The sequence below is a fragment of the Hesperophylax consimilis genome, chromosome 29 (assembly GCF_061612785.1).
Source record: "Hesperophylax consimilis isolate HC1 chromosome 29, BYU_Hcon_1.0, whole genome shotgun sequence".
In the NCBI taxonomy this organism is placed as follows: Eukaryota; Metazoa; Arthropoda; class Insecta; order Trichoptera; family Limnephilidae; genus Hesperophylax; species Hesperophylax consimilis.
The window spans coordinates 12592846-12615095 of record NC_142864.1 but is presented as its reverse complement, the minus strand read 5'-3'; the positions used below and the strand labels follow the sequence as shown (position 1 = coordinate 12615095).

Genomic DNA, 22250 nt, shown 5'->3' with positions numbered 1-22250 from the left:
TTGTATTATACATTAATTTTATTAACGAAAGCAGTAAAGTTTGATTGAATATTTATTATTAATTATTTGTTGACAAAAAGATGTCTGCAAAACGGTACCTTTGAAAGGGAAAATAAATTTATTTGACTGCATTTTTACAATGCCAATAACGAAAGCCGTTTAAAAAATTTAAACTCCATCAAATTTAAATAACTGCGATGAGATGAAAAAAAAAACATCAAAGACTCAGGGATCAAAAGTTGGCCCTTTACTAATTTATAGGTTACATTAATGTTTAGGATATAATCCAATTATTTTACTGTATCAAATATCGGTGTTTAATAAATACAGATGTAAGGACTATTTAAGCTCAATGAAATTAATGAAAACTAAATAATATAAAATGAGAATACCGAAAACATATTGATTATAAACCATTCTACCATAAAGCGGCCGGCACACTAATTTCATAACTGAACTTATTACGTTTTCCAATGCAATATAACTCGATGTAACAATATACAACAGTTTACATCATAAATCGCACGATTCACCGTAAAAAGAATAAAAAGAAACCACATTACAAACTCAAAAATATAACCCAGTTAGATTTGAGATATCAGACGGTGGTGGAACAGTTAGGACACCGTCATTTGTGCAACGAATTAATCAAATCGTAATATTTTGCATAATTTTTGCGCCACTCATTGTGTAAAGTTTTCTGGTTACCACAATAATGCTGGTTTAATATGGCACAAACTAAATACCGCAGGGTTGAACTCAGAAGTGAATAATTACTTTTGATTAAGACGGCAAACATAAGAATTATCCTAGTGCGAAATGCATTTCCGGGCTGAATGTTGCAGGTTAAATATTGCCCCGATAATCAACCTCCGATACGAGAGGGTTAGTTTTAGATAAGAGAAAAAAGGAGATCTCTTCTAATTTGGGTAGGTCTGAAGGTAGACAAAATATAACAGCTCATTCAACAAATCCAGGGATTAAAAAGGCTTAAATCGAAAGAAGTTACGGTAAAGCGACAAATTATTTGATGATAACTAACATCTGATTGCAGAAGATACTGAAAAAAATCGAATACAAACAAACGAAATAGAAGTCACGGAAAAAGTGGGAAAATAAAATTTGATGATAGCCTACCTCCTATGGTAGAAGACACCAAAAAAGAATAGTAAGAAACCAAGCGAACAAATAACAGCAAATACAAAAAAAAGTGACTGTTGATTTGATCAGGTCCAATCAGCCCATGCTCCAAATGTTGATATTACCGTTTTGCATTTCTGATTAGTGCGTTTTTTTGTCTTCATAAGCCCTCATCGTTCAACAACTCAACAACTGTAGTTCGGCATTGTACGGTACTCGGCTTGCTCGCTTACAGTAAGCCAGCCACTTGCAAAAGAACTAGTTTTGAAATGAATGGGTGGCAAATGGTGTCAAAGAGATACTAAATGTAAGAGTACCAACATCTTCGTGGAGAAGACACTTCAGCAGGGGTAGCGTACCTTTGTATTATCGCATGGCTAAAAAGCAATATAACCTCACTTTAAATCAGAAGTGTGCGAAAAGGAAGGGGATGAATAAAAATACGAACAGAAGCATGAAAAATTTACTTTTTTGCCACAATACAAAATAAGACTCTAATTCCACATCACTACTGTTTTTCCAGAAACCATTAGAATAATTTTTGAATAATAAATATGGCGTCTTCTCTTCTTTTGGATCGTTAAATTGTTATTTGAAAGCTTTATTGCTCGTGACTTAGATACTATAGCGAGCTGAAAATAGTTGGGTTGACAAATAAATTACAAAAAGAAAATGCTGTTTAAAATTCACAACGCTAGAACTAAGCAATGAACGCTAAAACTGTCGAAAATAAGACAAAGGGCGCATTTTGAAAAAATTGTATTTAAAATCAAAATAAATGTAACCTGAAAAAAGCAAGAGCAAACACAATGTGAAATGCAAGGGATGGGGGAAAAGTGTTTGCTAAAACACCACTGTACTGTACAGATTTCTGATTTACAGTTAAAATCCGATTTTTATAGCTCACAATCCGTCGGTTACCGACGTCGGCAATCTCCCGCAATACGACACCTAGAATGCTGTAATCAACGGTACATTTTGCTCTTAACCCAGTTTCCCGGAGGCGGCACCGTCACGGTAAGCCGTGTGCTAAGTTATGTAAGAGTGTCGGTGTAATCGTTAAACGTAACAGAATAATATAACGTAGTATGATTCACGGCACCAGAAGACAAAAGGCGATGACCGGGGCGGTTGCCGCAAGAAACAGCATGGGGAAATGATAATTTTAAAGCTGATTATAATAATTTGATGATTCGAGATGATACAAGAAGATTCAGAGAACTATCTCTAAGTAAGACGTGAGGAACTAAAAGGATGTAATATGAGTGAAAAAGGAGCCGAAGACTCTCCCGGAGGTGGTCAAGACACAAAGAGCTGTACCGCCGAAGACGTATGATGTATTGCCAAACATCATAAGAATCATTTTTAAGCTAATGATGATTATTGAAGATGATTTTGAGATGTTTCAGATGCTAAGCTAATTGATTTAAAGGCGTGCAGGAAAACACCATAGCTTTAGATCTGGAGAAAATCTGGAGTGAATTAGTCAAAGATAGTGAAGACGTTTCCTAGGGTTTTAGCGCTGATGATGTACATATGATGAATGATGGTTGATGATTTAAAAGGACGCAAGCCAAAAATTATAAATACTTATGCATAATTGGATTATTTTCAAAACTTTATGATTCATTTGGCCTATTTTAGATTAATAGATAAGCCCTCAAATATATGACGTATTTTGATTGACCCATTTGATAATGATTTAGATAGCCCTATATGATAAGTGACTAATTATCCTGTTGGATACATCACGATGAGTCAATAATTTATATCTACCCTACTTATAACAAAAATAACCTCGTTTGGCATCAAGTCTACGTGACAGGTACAAGTATAGTAAGTTCGGACTGCTGTTTGCAGGGTGATGATTACCCAAACGATAGTCAATGATGCATATTTTAAGTGATTCAAATTGCCTGACACGAAAAAAAGGCTTTGGAGATTATTTAAAGTATTATGAATCATTTGTCTGTTCACTTCCCATTATGATTGTCCAGACAGATTTTACGAAAAAATGTTGTACATGTTCTCCTTTTAATGACTATGAAGTCAGTTTATTCAGTCACCTTGTCATAATATTGTTTATTGTAGAAATAAGCCATCCATTATTATTTAAGATTTATGTTCATTGAGAGCCGAGCTTTGTAATTGTATTCGATCAAGCTTTATTTCGAAACTGTGTCATGTTTGTAAACTTGTAATACGAAACCAAATCTGAATCCTTTGTTCAGTCACTCCGATTTTGTTCAGTTAGCCCTTTTTAAAATATTAATGATTTTCGGAAACCTGTTCTTATGGTATTCACATTTAAATCATCTTCCTCTATTCTTCCATGTCTTCCATCAATTTTTGCATGGATTGTCAGTTAGATGATCTTGCAATTGTCACTACTTATGATGTGACTTAGATTTTGAAGTTTCCTTCTTTATTTATAGTACAATTATTGTTAAAAAAGCTTCCAAATTAGTCACGCTATCTGTCCAGGGTATCTTGAGGATGCGTCTTATATCCAATTTCCAAATGCATCTATCTTCCATATTAATGTCGGGTTTAGCGTTTATGTTTTTCTCCTTTATCCAATAAAATTTGGGACCGTATCTGTTCTGGGTGTTATGAGGATATCTCGCAATATCTATAATTACATTTTAAATATTTTAAATTTTGGATACCATCATAGGCACATCTAGAAATTGTAATATCTGTGTTTTTTTTATGATATTTAGTGTGTTTTATTTGCAACTGTGGTGTTTTTTTTTCTAAAATATCTTGAAACAAAAAACCGTTCGCAAAAGCGCCCCATACAAGAATCACAACTATATTAAGCATAATGTTTCGCAACTATTGCACTTAGTTGGGTACATTTCACAAAGTTTTTCCGATCTCGAAAATTTTATGCAGCGCGTTTCCTGCGCAACAAGTCAACGACATCTATTGCGAAATTCGGTCGTAAGGCAAAACTTTTGAGGTTAGGTTCGGTGCAATACCTTAACGCGCGCGCCACTATATCATACATGCCATTATGACCTTAATAAACATTCTAATAAAGACGAAAATCGCTTGACAAAATATTACTACTAGTATTTCATGCACGCCATTATGACCCTGATAACCATTGCAATAAATACTTAATTCGCTTGATAAGACTTTTACCATTTTACCTAACAAACAGCTACCTTTACGCATAGATAGAACACAACTTTGACCCTATTGGTCTTAACCGTAAGAGTGATAATCGCTTGGTTATTATGTCAGGTTTCGCAATTGGCGCCCAACGGTTTTGTCATAATAACGTGGAATTGTTGCATATAATAACCATTTGTAATAATAATAATTGCCACATAATGAAACAGGCCTATTTCTGTGTTGCCACTGTGAAATAATATACCTTTTATGATAAAACTAATGTTTGCACGTATACTGACATCTTTTCCTAACACATAATTATATTTTTAACTACTCGAAGTCAGTGGAACATGAATGTTGTGACACTGAAGGAAGCAACTGGAATAGAGGGAGGGAGGGGTGGAGAACGGAAAGTGGAAGGTAGGAAAGTACCTGGCTAATCAGCTCTGGTGACAAAATATAGCTAAAGCCATTTGAAGTGTCATTTAGAAAATGACTGTTAATCTCGTAAAAGGGCGATACTCAACGTATACAGGAGACAAGGCAGTGGTCAAATACAATAATAATAATATAATTTGTAATTTGTTTTATGTTAGGTTAAGTAAAAACAAACTTTAAATTGTTGCTGAATTGTTACTTTGTAAGAGATGTAACAGATTATTTATCTGAAATCAATTATGCCATTTTAAAAACTGTTTTCTCGCTAATGCTACATTCAAGCTCGTTGCTAACGTGACCAATGATCAGTCACGTGTGCCACGCACGCTGTGGGACGACCGCGTGTGCATTATCACCGCCACCATATTATTATAAACTAGTTGCTCCTGTTATACGCGAAAATCACGGGATGTACCTTGAAACAATTAACATTTTTGAAGCTCTATAGCTCATGATGGATGATACTCTACGATCTTAAAATAGTTGCATTGGCTTGAAAATTCAAAAAGGAAACAACGGTTCAATTTTCAAGATAATAGAGCTCACCGTTTGAAAATGAAGATGGAACAGTTTTTTATCTCAAATTTTTAAGTTGCTGCTCATACAACCTTTTGAAGTCATTTTCATCATGAGCTTTAAATTGTCAAAAAATAACACAAGACGCCACACTGTTACTAACCTGACTCAACTTCTAGTTTAAGATGAATTCGGCAAAAGTCTAGACAAAGAAAATTGAGTGGATAATAGTTCAGTCAGTACCAAATCCTAACCACCGTGTGACATTTTTCATTAGTGTGGCATTAAAGGTACCCGCAATAGCACAAATAGTAGGCAATGCGCAACTGCACAGATTGGAGTTGCGCCGTGTTGCAATCAGTTGCGTCACTTAACGTTGCCGGCACACGGTCAGCGGGCTGACTTCGCAACATCTCGCAACACAACCAAGCAGCCTAACGTGGCTGCGTTCGCAACTGTTTGCAGCGACCCAGATGTTGATTTGTTGCAAATTATTATTGCAAATTCACCCCATTTTCATTAATATTATAAAATTTTAAGTATTTTTGATAAGTTGCAATAATTGTTATATTATTGACTCTAAGCCGTAATTGAAATACAAGCGAGTTGATACCGATATCGCTAATTGTTGCCAAAAAGACTGCAAGATGAAGGAATTTCGGGATATCTTAACAGCAATAAGTGGTTTTAGAATAGCCGTTAATAATAAGATTTATTGGACTGTTCTCTTGGAGAAGATAATATGTGGATTGCAGAAAGGGTGGAAGATAGCAGAATACAAACGTGGTTTCTTTTTTAATAAACTTGCAGGACGAAAGAGTGTTGAGAGATCTGAAAACTGTAGGAGATCGGCTGGAGTTTAGATGTGTCCAAGACACGTCAAGGACTCTGCAGCGCCAATAAAAAATTACATGCTAAAAGTTTAGAAAAGACCTACCCACCCTTTGTATTTTCCAATGACCTTATGATAAAAATGATTCGGTTACAAGTTCGAGAGTCTTAGTATCTATTGTTTGTTTCCAAAATTAGGTTACGAGTTAACGTATACCACAGCATCTATTTGTAAACTGAGATAAGTGGAGACAAGCCCGGCACCTCCGTTGATTGTTACGCCATATTTCCGATAAGAAGTATTGCATGCTGCAAGTTCGAAATCCGCTGTTTCCTTTCCCATTCCACGCTCTTGGCAATAAGATACTAGTTACAACAGTTAAGTAATACGGCGTTACGCAGGGTAGCGACTTAGGGCCTGTGACTTCGGAGGAAAAACGAGTAGCAGATGAAGAGCAAAATAATACTGTTAATTATTTACAATATAAACAGCAGTTTCTCCACACAGATTGGTGGAGAGGATATTTTTAAGATGATTACTGCGTGAGAGTATTGTTGAGTGGTTGGTGCCAGAATTTGACTATGCCATCACCGATTCAGGGTTTGTTGCTATCTACATTTACATTCATACATAAAAACTTGAATTTCATTCTTAATTTTAATGCTTCTCTTTTTATATGAAATCTTTGTTGCAATCAACAGCAGTGGTTGTTGAAACACAATATAATAGGAAATGTTAGACTCAGGTAATTTCCACATCTATCGTTCTGATATTACAGGAATTATTTCATCGTTCTTCTATCCACGTTCTAAGTTATTCAATGGTTCATTTTCCGAGCATATCCGAAGGCCAGCAAGAGTTCCGCAACACATTGTGGAATAGAGAGATAGTGGAGACGGAGAAGGGGAAAAGGCGAAGGGGAAGAGAGGGAATCATAAGCAATACGGTCCGCGTGTGAAACTACTTGGTACTTCTACTGCTGGGCTTGAGAAATTCCTTAGGCACTTATATTAACCGAACTGTTGCAAAATAATCAGGATTATTTACTTGTAAACATGGATAAAAGTTAAACAATTGATGTTATTAGATAAGTATATTTTTAAGGTGAAGTGTTTGATGAAAGCCAAACCCCGGTAAAAGAGAACACAAGAATAAGAAGCAAATCTAGGTCTTAAATTTGTTGAAGATAAGCCAAAAATTTGCGCGTTATTCTTAATTTAAGAGTCATTCAAAAGAACCAATATCCAGAAGCTTCCAATAACAATTTAAGGTCTTCTTATTTTGCTACTGATTCTTCTCTTATAGGAGTTTTGATTTCATCGGCGCATCCTTTATCCACCAGGCTTCAATTCTGAACATCTCGGTAAGTCTAGCGTCTTCCTTCATCATGTCTTCCCATCAATATTTCTTTGATCATCATTTGGAACAACAATTCAATCCAACAATTCCTTGCTTCATTTACATACATGCTCTTCTGTTATTTTGACTCTTGTCATGGCCCCATTCAAGTATTCCATTCACTTGATCATTTCATATCTTCCTCAGGCGTATCCGACTTCTTCTATCGTTGTATTCTTCATACGAGTATGTTTAAGTATATATAAGAATATTATTTTGTATCTTTATTATTGAATATTGGAGTCAGCAGGTCATTCAAATGAGGCAAAACGAGTTTTTGTTGTTTTTTTTATAAACAGTTACATTCACGGTTACATTACGAGTCTCATCTCGGTGGTATGTACTAAATAATTTATGAAGAACAGTTATCGGCGTAATCGCATTGTATAATACTTTGACATACTTAACGGTTGCGAGAAAATAATTATAATTGAACGCATGACGTATATTTATTAGGCGTGGGTATATTTTATTATTTGTTAGGTTAACTTATAAAAAGAAGACAATTGCGACAAATTTATAATTATTGTAGACTTAGACGGATCTACGTTAGAGCGAAAAGCTGGCCACAGGGGTTGCGGGTTCGAATTAAATAAAGATTTCAAAAATAGAAAATTTGCACAATTTTCCCGAGTGGGAAATATTCTTTCTACATCGACCTAGTGAGGAGAACAATATTCTGATTGGAAAAGTGTCTCAAAAGTTGCCAAAGCTATCTTTAGTGACTGGATCTGAACATCCAGGTACTTTCTGACCTTCTTCTTTTTTAACGATTATCACCAATGACGTCTCTTTTTATTTAATATTTACAAATACCAAATTATTTATTATTATTTTAATTTTATTATTCCGGCTTAAATCTATCATATATTTTCCTAATTTACGACGCGTTAGTGAGTGATTAAATAAATTACTTCAATAAAAGTTAATAAAATAGTTACCATGACATTTTATTTCTGCAAACATCACCAATAAATTTCTGGGTTGTGTTTTTATAAAACCTATTATAATCTACTCTTCCTTGTGCCAAAGATCACTTTGCTGTCTTCTCTGTCAGTAGGTATACAATATACATACATAAACCTATAAAACAACACAATTAATGACAATTTTGCCAAAAAAAACAATAATAAACTAATGTTTGTATGGGTTGCGCCGGTTAATGTAATTAGCCGCTTAATGTGATTAAATATTACATTGATTAGTCGCTAATTATTTACCAGTGATCCTATCGCAACTGTCTTCATATTTTTTTATGCAAAATCATGAAAGATTATGCTTTTTCTTTCCAGTACATGAAATTTTATGGCATTTTTGGTAAATGCCTTGAAAAATCTTGATTATAGGTTGAGGAATGAAAGTTCCTCAAAAATTGATAATCGCTGGGAAGATTTGTGGAAGCCGTAATAGAAGAAGAGAAAGCACGGTTCGAAACCTAACCGACAGTTACGAGTGCAGTTTCGATGAGTTATTCTGGGCCACAGCTAATTCCCTAATGATAGTAAATCTCTTTTAGGAGGAGCACAGGAAGAAGACATCTGAATTATCAGGTACTGGGATGAAGAATCAATAGTTAATATTACTTCCGTACACTAGTAAACCCGCAATTGGGTAACTATCTATTTATGGAATCTCACCATGAAAATTCTCAATACAGTGAGGCCTGTAAGTGATTTATTTAATAATTTTATTCTTAAAACTGGCTTCACAGCTCTGGTAGCGGGCATGCTAAAAAATACTGTTGATCTTTTCAATGCATTCTGTTTGTTTATTGAAGACATAGATGATGCTAGATAATAGTTCCGATTCCGGGCTCACGTACTGAACGTCTGCTTTATTACGCACAACTGGCGTCACCGTAATTGGCGCATAAGGTTAGCGGCACAAAACATGCCGTAACTAGAATTACCATGGTCATGTGTCAGCCGGGCAGAGTGGGGCAATGAGAGCAAAGGGGCAAATTGGAAGAGGCAAAAATAAAAAATGTATACATCCTTGGTTGATACCATATTTTTTCATGTTATTGGAGTGGAGTTAAAAAAAATACATACAATGAGGTAGTAGTAATCGATACAACAATCTTAAGCAAAAAAAAGTTAAAAATACATATTTAAGTAAGCAAAAAATATATTTTTCAGAGTATTTCATCAAATTGATTGATTCCATTTTTTTTTTTAAAGAAAGACAAACATTCCTGGGTTACGAATAACCTGACAATATTTGAAAATCTCCTACTACCACCACAGTAAGCTGAAAATGTTGCTTGTGTTGTGATGGAGGACTTAGCCAGCCGAGGAATTGAACACACTATGCCCGAGTGAGACCTAAGCGCAACTCGGCCACCGACCGGAATTTGATGAGTAATGTAAAAAAAATATTTAAATGTGTAGTAACCTCATTTTATGTATTTTGGAGGAAACGAAAATTATTCATTCCATTCCTGAAACGAGATACTCCTTTAAATTTTTCTGTCCTATTAACACCTGGAGTCAAAAATGGAGCACTTTTATACATATCCATCTTTATCTTCATCTTGAATAAAATATATTGGAAGCTTTGCACTTTCATTATGAACAGGAGAGAGACTAGACATCAAATATGTCGTTTCACTCTCATTATGAATCTATCCGTTTTATACTTATTGTTTCAACTTGCCCCAATATGCTCATATAGTTAAGGCCGCAGTAGTATATAAAACAGGTTCTTCTCTTCCTTGTAGAGTTAATAATCAATTTACATAATTTTATTGATCTCTCACTACGTTACATGTTACATACTGCGTAATATATACAACACGTAACATATTAGTATTGTAAATATCACATACCTTGTACGTGTACAAAATATCACTGCCGAAAATGTAAATATCTACATCTAGCCCGGAAATTACATAATATCGAATGGGCCGGTTTTTCAAGTTTAATAATTTACGATGTATCTATAAGTATCTCATAAATAATCATGTAACAGAAAATAAAATATATAAATTTAACAACTTTTTTTATGCCATGTTGATTTTTCAAGGACAGTTACGTAGTGAAGAAAAATTGGAATATATGAGGGGTTTTTGTCATATACTCTTAACAATTATGTATTTTATTTTATGATTCAATTATTCGGTGACCCGAAAAACCGTGTGATGAGTTGTTGTCATAAGCGAAATATCGGATAAGTAAGAAAATCCTTTATTCAAAATCGTGTTTTGATATATGATCCATTTATCCGGTGACCCGAATAAGCATCTCATCATTTTTTACAATGTTACCGTAATTTGGTTCAACAAAGTTTCAATCGAAGAATGGCATAATGATAATATAACAATATTGGTAAAAGCATTCAGGAACAATAGCACGATTGTATTGGCATCAATAATACAATTGTTTAATAACCACGCTGGTTACGCAAACTGCCAATTACAATGATACAATATGGCCGCCAATAACAGCAAAACAAATCCCAGCTAAACAAAACGCAGTAAAACATCTCTCAGCAAAACAATCTACTTGCATATTGTTATTACGTCATCTTCCTGCGATTTTGTTTGTGTATTTGTGCAATAACAATAACAAGAAGGATGAAGGATCATTTTGATTTAAGCGTGTTTTTCCCGCTTTTCTCAGAACGATTGAATAATTGCGCGCGAAATTAAACGTCAGAATTGCGCGCCAATTCTCGGAATCAAAATAATGAACATCGCATATGGAGAAAATTCTGCATACATTTAACATGACTTGTTATAAGACCTGGCGACTTAGCACAATGTCAGGGGTGACGTAGATCCACTGGTTCTGCTCCGTTTGACTATTGCATGATATCCAGATTTAAAAAAAAATGCTTTTGAAAATCTTGATCTTGTTGTCTGTGTCGTCTGATTGCTGTGAGCTCTGACGTCATGAAAAAAAATTGTAAAAAAATCTCTTCCGTCCGCATCTATGTAACTATAGGCCAATAAAAGTTTTAGATTACATCACGAGCAATGCATAAATTGAAACATTACTAAACAAGACAAGACAAGAGTTCTGGCGTCGTGAAAATTGATAAAAGTCTCTTTTGTTAGAATTTATTAGTCCTGTGGAAAAAAAAAAATTGGCAAAAGATTTGATTTATTATTTCGAACTCAGAATTTAAAAAAAAACGTTCGTTCTCTTCCGTGTTCTATTTTTGAATCTGCGTCTTTTGAAAATTGGGCTGTTAAAATATCACGTAGGTCGTTAGTTCTTGTTGATGTCAATGGACACGAACACAAATGATGTAATATTGCAGACGTTTGTATCATAAGCTTCATTAATTTAATTCTGAATCATTTCTCATTGTTTATGGCCATATTACGCAATAACTAAAACAAGTTTGACTGGTTAGTAGCTGAGTTGACAAATGCGTCATGGGTCCACCTTGGCGCCCTGAATTCAATTCCAATGTTAGCGAAGTCCTACACCATTGCACAATAGCGGAAGTATCGCCCTGGTGAAAAATCACCATTTATAAGAATCGAAACTTTACTTGAAATGACGTTATTCGTGTGTCAGATCTGAACATATATGTTCTCCTTACCTTCATCTTCCTCGTCTCTTTCTCCTCCCACCACATTCAGCCTCAACATATCCCAATTGGGGATCCCATAGTCTCACTGGCTCCAGATAATTGAGATCATTGAGAACTCTTCTGCGGTACCCACGCAGAGAAGAATCGATTTTTTTTTCTCATGATAAATTAACAGGCCTTATTAATATTAATATATCGAGAATTTTCGTTACTATGAAAAAAAAAAGAATTTTCATGAACACGTGTTTCGTGTTAATTCATTAGTAAGGTCTTCAATCCCGATTTAACCAGAATTACCTATAACTTGAAGAGATTCTTTATAAATTTACGATGGTAATTTTTTTCGGGTGCTCACCCGTGTTGGTACTCGTGTAATGTAAAATTGATGTATATTTTTGTAATGCATACATAATTAATGTATTCAGCATATTTTCTACTACGATCCAGATTTAATAAAAAAGCTATGCTTGTATCTCGAATGATGTAAGCTAACCTTGACAGATGAATTCCTCTACTGCATTTCCTGATTTACATAACTGTATACAATAACACTAGAAGAGTCATAACTCTTTATAAACCTCTAGAAGTAAAAATAAAAAGTATAAAACAAAAAAATTATTTACGTAGGTAAGTAGGTACTTTGATTTTTGTTGTTGTGCATGTTGCCCGAAGGCATCCATTCAACGTTTTGAATCCGTGACAAGCATTATTTTCTATTGTATATGATGGGGAAAAACAAAAGTGCATATTGCAATATGGCGCCATCTAGTGACAAAGGGTATTTAATAATCTCATTAAGGCGATGCCATACGTAGTAATGCAAAATCATGTGTTTTTGGTTTGAAAATTTGGTCGCCTAGAAATGTTTCAGATGCTTTAATTAAATACTGCGAGTAGAATACATCTTGACCTTTGAAATAATCGAGTATTTTTTATATAAGTCTTTTTATAAGCCCAGAAAAAAATAATGTATAGGCCTATGAAAACTGCTTTAAAGTTCAAAATCTCCTACTTACGAACCCATTTTCGATTATGGTTTAATTGTATAATGTGGAAAATTAAGTTATTTATAAAATGATCGAAAAAAAATTAAATATTTATGCCTGAACATCCACAAAATAAAATAAAAGGCACTTTTTGGCCATGTTTTTTTCTTGCATAAATCAAAACAGGCGGATGGGTGTTAAGCGGGAATTTAAACCTTATCGCCATTTAAGTAAGGGTTGTTATTGATAGCGGCTCAATTTAAAATATTACACGACGTAGTGAATCGCCTTAAAATGTGCGTTGTAATTAATTACAATGATTTGGTATGAAAATATTATAAGCAATAATAATAATATAATTCAAATCCTTTGTCTGTGCTATAGGTACCTATTTGTTTGTGTTATTGTAAATTACGCACAAAATTTCAACTGCTCAGGGCCAGTATGAAAAATAGTTGTTCTGTGAATGAAATAGGAAGGGAAAGACATGGCGAAGAGGTAGGTTGACAAGTACTTGACCATTCAGATATAGTCACTAAACATTACTAACAACTGTAGTTTTTTAATGGTGTTATACAACCAGAGCGATACTGAAAGTATTTACCTACCACTCAAGTCTTTGTACCTAGACACAGCTTAGGTTCAGTTTAAGTTTGTGTTTTCTAATAAGGGCTATTGTACCGTTAATTGCAAATCAGTAGACATATGGCAAAGGATTATAGATGCAGTTTTGGTCATTTTTTTTCCTTGAAAATGTTCGAAACAGTATATTATTTAATATGGCTAGAGCTGAAAAATTATATATTTGTGAATTATTGAAAGATGTCACTTAATGCCACTTGCAAAAATGCGTTTAACATCATGCGGCAAAAGAACAAATCTATATTTTCGCCCTAACAGATATTAACTGATGAACTCACCCAAAAATAATAATTTTAATTGGCCAACTTTTATGTTTTATTAGTGTGGCCAAATAATAGATGTAAATAGAAGCAAAAAGGTAACTTTATGCGAGTTGTGAAAAATTTAGATGTGGCATAAAGCCGTATCTGCTTAAAATATTAAATAACAATAAAACCTTAATATGATTAAGAAAAATAATAATGAGGTTGTGTTGGAATGTTAATAACGCATGTTTTCATACATAAAGCTTGAAATTATCTTTGATAATAAATACCCTGTCCAATTAACCAACCGATTTTTTGTACTCCTTTAAAATTATGTAAACAGCAGATATTACCCTTTGCCACATTGCTACCGAACTGTTAACATTAAAATGTGTATTTTGTGCTTGATTTTAACATTATCCTTTGTATATTTTAGTTTCTACCTCTTTAGAGACGCGTCGGCCTTGTTTTTAAATAGCCGCAACTTTATTGTTTCCCTGCTTCATTATAAATAAATAATATTTATTATTTATAATTCTATTAATACAGTCGCGCAGTCTTCGCAATGCGGAAGTGGCAGGTAGTTGACTACGAAGCGGAAGTGGCATTGTAGCACCGAAGGTCCGGAAAATTTACTGTGTTATTTTTCAAAACACGACATCTGTGTTTGAAGAAGGGAAGCGTCCAACCAGGAAACACGGATTGTCACGTGACAAGACAATGTTTTAGCTGGAAAGGGACAAGGTTAAAAACCTTATACAGCTTGACACACCTAACTTACAAATATTTTTTAAAATCAATAAATACTTTTCTTATACAAAACCCCGGGCTTACTTCGCTATTGTTAATTCTTTCTCAGGCGTCTCTAACTTCTTCCACCATTCAGTACTGTATACCACAATATTACTGTTAAGGCGATGCACTACGTAGTGTAATATTTTGAATCGAGCCACTTTCAATAACACACCTTGCGTAGATGGCGATAAGGCTTAAATTCCCGCTTCACACCATCCGCCTGTTTTGATTTATGCAAGAAAAATACATGGCCAAAAAGTGCCTTTTATTTTATTTTGTGGATTTTCAGGCAGAAATATTAAAAACTTTTTTCTATCATTTTATAAATAACTTAATTTTCCACATTATACAATAAAACCATATCCGAAAATGGGTTCGTAAGTAGGAGATTTTGAACTTTAAAGCAGTTTTCATAGGTCTATACATTATTTTTTTCTGGACTTATAAAAAGACTTATCTAAAAAATACTCGATTGTTTCAAAGGTCAAGATGTATTCTACTCGCAGTATTTAATTAAAGCATCTGAAACATTTCTAGGCGACCAAATTTTTAAACCAAAAACACACGATTATTACTACGTAGTGCATCGCCTTAAAAAACTGTAATTACCTGGACTTTAATTCGAGTCTGTATATCATTCCGGTGCAGACATGGTACGTAATGTGTTTATCATTATTCAAACAATCTCTAAACACTCCTGGCACTAATGAGAACACACTTTGAAATTTTCTGCGATATCAGTCGACTACTTTTCGAGTGCTGCGAACACAAACATACGCAAGCTGATTTTCTTTAAATATATATTAAGATATCAAAAGTAATAAGTATCTTAAATATAATTAATTTATGTTAATTATTCTCTCCTTTCCCAATTATTGGGTATGCCTTTGTGTCACAGGCTCCACACTATTGGGAGCAGTTGGGACAAATCACGAACCAATTGGGTTACTACGAGGCCACCTGGCTCACATTTAACATTTACAGAATTATGTAACAACTATGTTGTGCAACGGATAGAGCAAAAAATTGGTTCCTTCGATAGTCAAGGTTATATTATGTGTATTTCTTACATTACAAATTATTCAAGAATAATACTAGGTATAACACAACCAAACTATTTCATCAGAATATTCAAATGCATTACGTCAATATTAATGAATAATGACTAATATATTTGGTAAATACTCTCAGTACCGCCCTAGTGAAATACCGCCATGCAAAATTAAAACATTGCTTAAAATAGCTTTAGCCAAGTTTAGTGACTAGATCTGAAGAATCAGAAACTTTTTTTTTGTTATTTTTTTGGGTGTTATGCCGTGTTGAGCTAACTCCTTCTTTAGCCAACGTTTCGGACAGCATTGCAGTGTCCATCATCAGGGCAGATGTGTGAGATGATGATGGACACTGCAATGCTGTCCGAAACGTTGGCTAAAGAAGGAGGTAGAGCAACACGGCATAACACCCCAAAAATAAATAACAAAAACACTTTTGGCCGTGAAAATCTTAAATCATAGAAACTTAATTATTCTACCCATTCCATTTAGCCCTTCAACATACCCTTATTAGGGATGCCACAGTGCCACTGGCGTTGGGAAGTTTGGACTCTTGTGCGGTATTCAAAAATAAAAAAATTTAATGGTGCAGTTGTCACAAATATTTCATTAAACTTATTTTTAATTTACATCTATCGTTAAAATTGGTCGCAGAAAATCGTTATTCTCTGACGTCAGTCTTACAAATGCTTTATATTAACAGTTTTATTAATAATTTCCAAGTTGTACAAATTACTATTCAAAAGCCAGAAGGCTAAACGAAAATATTATACAATTAATATAGCGTATTTATGATTACTGGCAAATAAAAACACGCTGCCGCGGTTTGAAAACTTCGACGGTTCTTTTTGAGAATCACAGAGGGCGCCACTTCTGTTTACAACAACCCTAAACTGTACAGTCATCAAAGTAAAAATACTGACATGTAAAAACATTAAGACATAACTAAACGTTGCTTGAAATGTCATTGGCAGTGTTAGATCTAAATAGTCAGATACCTCCCGACCTTCCTCTTCCCATCTCCTCCTGCCTAATACCTTCAAACTCACAAGATGCCCAATTGGAGATGCCACGATCTCACTAGCTCCAGACGGTTGGTATCAGTTGGGATTCTTGTGTGGTTTCGCGTAAAAACTCATAACAAAGTAAGGTTAACCTATTATCGCAAATACTGTTGACTTGGAATGCAGGCCTTCTATCTGCATGAAATTGTGCTGTGTCACAAAACGCACCGTTACGTTAACAAACCTTCTAACGTTGACGTTACGTCGTAAAGACAAAGCGTTTTCAGCTTCCGCGTTAAGACGACAAACGTGGCAAAGTTTCAACAAAGTTTATCCAGGAAAATTGAAACAAAGAAAATTTAACACGTCGTTTAAATGGTCTTCTTTCAAACAACGGAACAGAAAATCCATGGAAGTTTTATACGAAAGAAAATGGCTGTTGTTAATTTATATAATATCAGCATTTCGATTTATAAGCCTCAGATAACCCAATGAAAATCATCTGTGCTATTTTTTTATATTACAGGGTATCTGGGGGTAAAGCGTACAAACTTGAGGAGGTGATTCTGTGTACATTTTTTTCAAAATTCCAACGTTTTAAGATAGTTTAAAAAATAATACCATCATCTAGAATCACCTCGCAAAGTTTGTTTAATTTACCTCCAGACTCCCTGTATTTTTTATTTGAACACCGCGCAAGAGTTTCAACTTCCCAATTGGGATATTTCGTAAGGCTTAAGGAGATGGGGGAGATGAAGGTTGAGATATAATATATTATGAAAGAAAACGTCTTTTTAAATTCAAGTCAGACCTCTAGGTCGCAGACAGACCAATGAAATTGCGAAATTTCGACAAGTCAAAATGTTTGATCAGTTTCAACAGAAATTAAGAAAATTTGTGTTCATTTCGAATGGTTTTATCACTTCAGTGTTTCAAACACAGTGAAAATGCTTAAGAAAATTCGAACAAAGACATTATAATGTAAATTTTCAAATTATATCAAGAAAATAGTTCATATTTACATATTTGAAATGAAAATTAAAGAAATTATATAAAATTATTTTTATCAATAATCTGCAATATTCCTCATTTGCCATACTATTTTTATATGCATTTCACAAAGTACCAGAAATTACAAATCATAAAAATGGTAAAACGAATATAAAAACACATAATTCGCAGCTCTCCAGCGCGTGATGGAATGAATTTAACGAGCTGTAAACTGTTGAGTTGATCTGAAAATTTTTTACAGATATTTCTGTAAAAATTTCATTACGCCAGAGCTCACTGTTCTAGAGATTTGATTCGATTGAAACAAACAAACATATTATTTGCTAATTTATGACGAAGATATCAGATGACGCGGGTAGGTTAATTATTTTTTACACAGAATTTCCAAATAAGAATGTAACAAAAAAAAGTTCATTGTTCCATGTTCCTTTTTGAATATTCAAAATATGTTCTCTTCCTCAATCGTGCTAGAAGGAGGGAATTATTGAGAATGTTGAATTAATTCACAGAATTTGGGCAACTTCCCAAATGAATAATCCGAAAATCACTGTTTTTTTGTTGTAATTCTAAGTATTGATAAAAACAGCGTAAATTTTAATGTTCTAGAAAAAAATAGTACAATATAAAAATTGTGTTATATCTTCCTCAATAAATATTTTTAAAAGAAAATCAAAATCACAAATTCCATTTTAATTGCTTTTGTTGCTTTGGAAAAATGAACTATCTGTTTTAATTTTTTCTCATCAATGGACTTATAAAATCACTTCCTGTATTGCCGACAACCCGCAATTTGATTACAGATCAAATTAAGCAAGCTACAATAATTTATATTTATTTTTTAATAATATAGTGCCATCTCTCGGCCGTGTCACAAAGCAACGTTATTTATAAAATAAATTTGAATGTATTCCGTGATGATAACAACATCAAATTATTCCTATAAATAGATTAGCTTTAAATTTATTTTTAGTCCACAATTTGCCATCTACAAGGTGGTTATAAATAACTGATAAGTCATTGCATATGACAGGAAGCTATAAGGCAACAAGTTTCATTGTAACAACAGAATATTATATTTATCAAAAAATAACATATTGTACCTAGCGACGGTTTTAAGCATTAATTTTTAATTTAAAAAGTTATTTAAAACTTTTAATCTATCTTGTAGAAAATAATTGAACAGTAAAATATGTAAAAAATTAAGACTTGTAAACATTGCGTTTAATTTTAAAACATCAACACGTTTATTCTTAAACCAGTTCTTTGTAAATATTTTCGCTGATAGACTTTGCATATTGCAAACAAAACACGTACGTTCGTGTTTATAAGAAATTTAAAAAAAAGTGAAAATTTAAATTTAAAAACAAATAGTAGGTACCTCCATAGTACATACATTAAAAAAAAAATTGTTCCTTAATTTTATTAGATCACAAAATGTGCTCTAACATAATATGTACAAACATTTAGAGGAAGCTACAAGCCAAAAATGTGTATATTCTTGGTATACCTTATATCGTAGGTAATAGGCATTGAAATCGCTTGACAAAATGAGTCTAAAAACGTTCGGTTTTAAGCAAAAAAGTGGTTTTTATTTATTTTGTAAATAATTTTATAAGAAAGCAAAAAAGTTAATCAAGTGAAACTGTCATAGATAATCTTGGCTATAATAATGTATTTTTTAAAAGTTGTTTCCTTTACGCGTTCATTTTTTTTAGTAGTTGCATTTAAATTTTTTATTAGGTAACTTATTTTTTTTTGTTTTTTATTCAAGCGAAGCGATAGGAAAACCTTCAATTTATCTAAACCATATTTTTTGGTATTCATAATATACACCAATTCGTTATGAAGATTAATCAAAATAGTGATTTGGCATTAAGCTTCGCCTTAAGTATATTTATACTGATTTTTTTTTGGGGTATTATGCCGTGTTGCGTTTCCTCCTTTAGCCAAGGTATCGGACAGCATTACAGTGTCTGCCCTGATCATGTACACTGTAATTCTGTCCGTAATGCTGGCTAAAGAAGGAAGAAGCATAACGGCATAATACCCCTAAAATAAACGTCTGTAATACTTTTAGTCGTGAAAATAAGAAATCATATAATAAATAGTTATATAACAAATTATTTTTATATTAAAATAGTAAATATAATTATATTTTGACGTCGCCATTGTTTATTGATACATTGTTATAAATTGTTTATTTAGGTTAAATCAAACTTTGACAACTTTTTAATTATTTGGTAATATACACAACAATGAAAAATGTGTTATGTTGCGAAGTGTCAATTATGATTATGAAATGATTGTATTTTTTGAAAAATGCAAAAAATTCAGTATTTTGAAAAATTTTGGTGGGTGGGAAAAGTTTAAAAAAGTTGGAGACTCACCTCTTCTCCTAATCGGCGATATTCCAATTGATCAAGACCTTCCCACATTCAAGTTGGTCGCAATATCAACGGGCATTCCGTTGAGTCACAAAAATTTCTTTAAATCTTCGTATTGTCAGAATCAAAATCACCGGTGACTCACTTTTTGCTAAGAATTGTCACAAAAAATGTCACATGAAAATGTCACAAAATTGCAAAAAATGTTCAAAATCACAATCACAATTTGTTATAGCGTAAAACAATCAATAATCCTTTTTGAATTGTTACAGCACGTAAAGTCACTCAAAAATTAAGGTGGATCCACAATCACAAATGATAATCCATGAAAAAACGTTTTTTTTCCACTAAAATCCACAATGTTTTTTTTTGTCACTCACGAAATGTATTCTCACAAAAGTTGCATGAATTCCACTCAATTTCAATAAAATACAACAAAGATTGTATAATAGTTATGATTTCACACTTGTAATAATTTTCATCCACAACGTGCTAGCGAAGATTGCGTATATTTCATACAAGTTCGGAAACACGTCCGCTCTATGCGGCGTCTAGCGACAGACTGAAAATTGTTTGCAGATTCGAGGTCTTGCGACCGGCGAACTGTTTTTAAATACGGTATTGTTTATTTTGAACTTGGAATCAGCAGAGCGACCGAAACGTTCGAAGTTTGAAACGAGACTGGCCGTGGCCGGAGCGGCTTGTCGGCGTGAAAACGTGTTGTTGGGAACGTTTTCCACGGAGGCTGCAACACATAAAGAGCTTCGTCCACAAAAGAGGAAAAGTGGTTATTAGGTGGGCGGGTATCGTACGCCATTTTATGATATTGTAACCAAATTGGAAATCGGTGTTAAAGTAAAACCAAATCACTGTATCAAATAGCAATTTGAATTTACTAATGACTACTGATTATTTATTTATTATCATCCTTCCAATATTTCCCCCTGGTTTATCATTTGGATAAATTTCGTAGAGAGGTATCTCAAATTCAAACACACTTGGGACAGCTCATTTTAATATATTTTTTAATTTTCCTAGTCATTTTGGCAAATTTTCTCGAAAACAAATTAAACAGTTGGGCCAGTCCATTTTTATATTGCTTGAGTCAATGACAACGGCATCATAGCGAAAAAAAAATTAAACATGTTTTGAACACTTTTAAATCACTTAAAACAACAATAATTTTGTTAATCTTTTAGGATAGCTGAACACGCTTAGTTTTATATTTTATTTATCAAATGTTCGTGGGGATTTTACAAAAACAATACATACAGAAAATTTACAAACATTTAAAGACATACAAATAATACGTATCAATAAAATAAATACTTAGAATTTTACAAAAATAATGCAGAAACACATCAGTCATATTCACTTATTATTTTATCATTATATTTCAAATAATTATTTTGGTTTTTTATGATTTTTAACGGAGAGGATATAAATACATTGAAAAATTCTGTATAGATATATGTATTAGCAGTTGTTCGGTAAAATCGCGCTAGTATACGGAGTGATAAATAATAGTTTGCATGAAGTGCTAGTTAACATTAACTATTAACATCGGGGGAGATGGAATTAAAGTATCAAAATTTTAATGCCGTTTGACAGATCGGCAATGTTTAATTTCGGTAACTTTAGATAACTTTCCTCACATTCAAATTAACCATTATTAGCATAACAATTAGAAAGCATTGTTAATTATTTTAGATATAATGTCTAAAATATACTCATTTAAATAAATAAATAAATAATTTTAAAGTACGTTTGAAACAATAAAGAAACCAGTATTGGAAATTAGTATTTTCATTTATAAACCAATGAGAAACTATCGGAATTAAACAATTAAATTTATTAATGTCGTATGTCATTGGTATGACTATCAAAATAAGATTTATTTGGTGAAAAAAATTTAAATCTATTTTCCTAATTTTTTTGAATTAATTATACGTTTAAAACGTATAATTAAGATTATTTACTATATTGATTTATTATAAGAGAATTGTTAAAATAACTATATACATTATAAAGCGTACTTTTCGTGAAGAAAAATTGTAATTTTTAAACGGTACATCAAAATTGGAACACAAACAACTGATACGTATTTTTTTTCTTTCAGAATCGCTGATAACTAACTATCTC

The 22250-nt window shown here is 33.1% G+C and overlaps 1 protein-coding gene across 1 annotated transcript in view; it reads right to left on the bottom strand.

The window, feature by feature from the left end:
* vri (nuclear factor interleukin-3-regulated vrille) overlaps positions 1–20774 on the bottom strand; it is a 42172-nt gene extending 21398 nt beyond the window's left edge. The window contains exon 1 of the mRNA XM_089649301.1: positions 20112–20774. Within this exon, the coding sequence (XP_089505427.1) occupies positions 20112–20159 (48 nt within the window). The 5' untranslated portion in view covers positions 20160–20774. The remainder of the gene's footprint in view (positions 1–20111) is intronic.
* Between the last annotated feature and the right edge of the window lie 1476 nt (positions 20775–22250).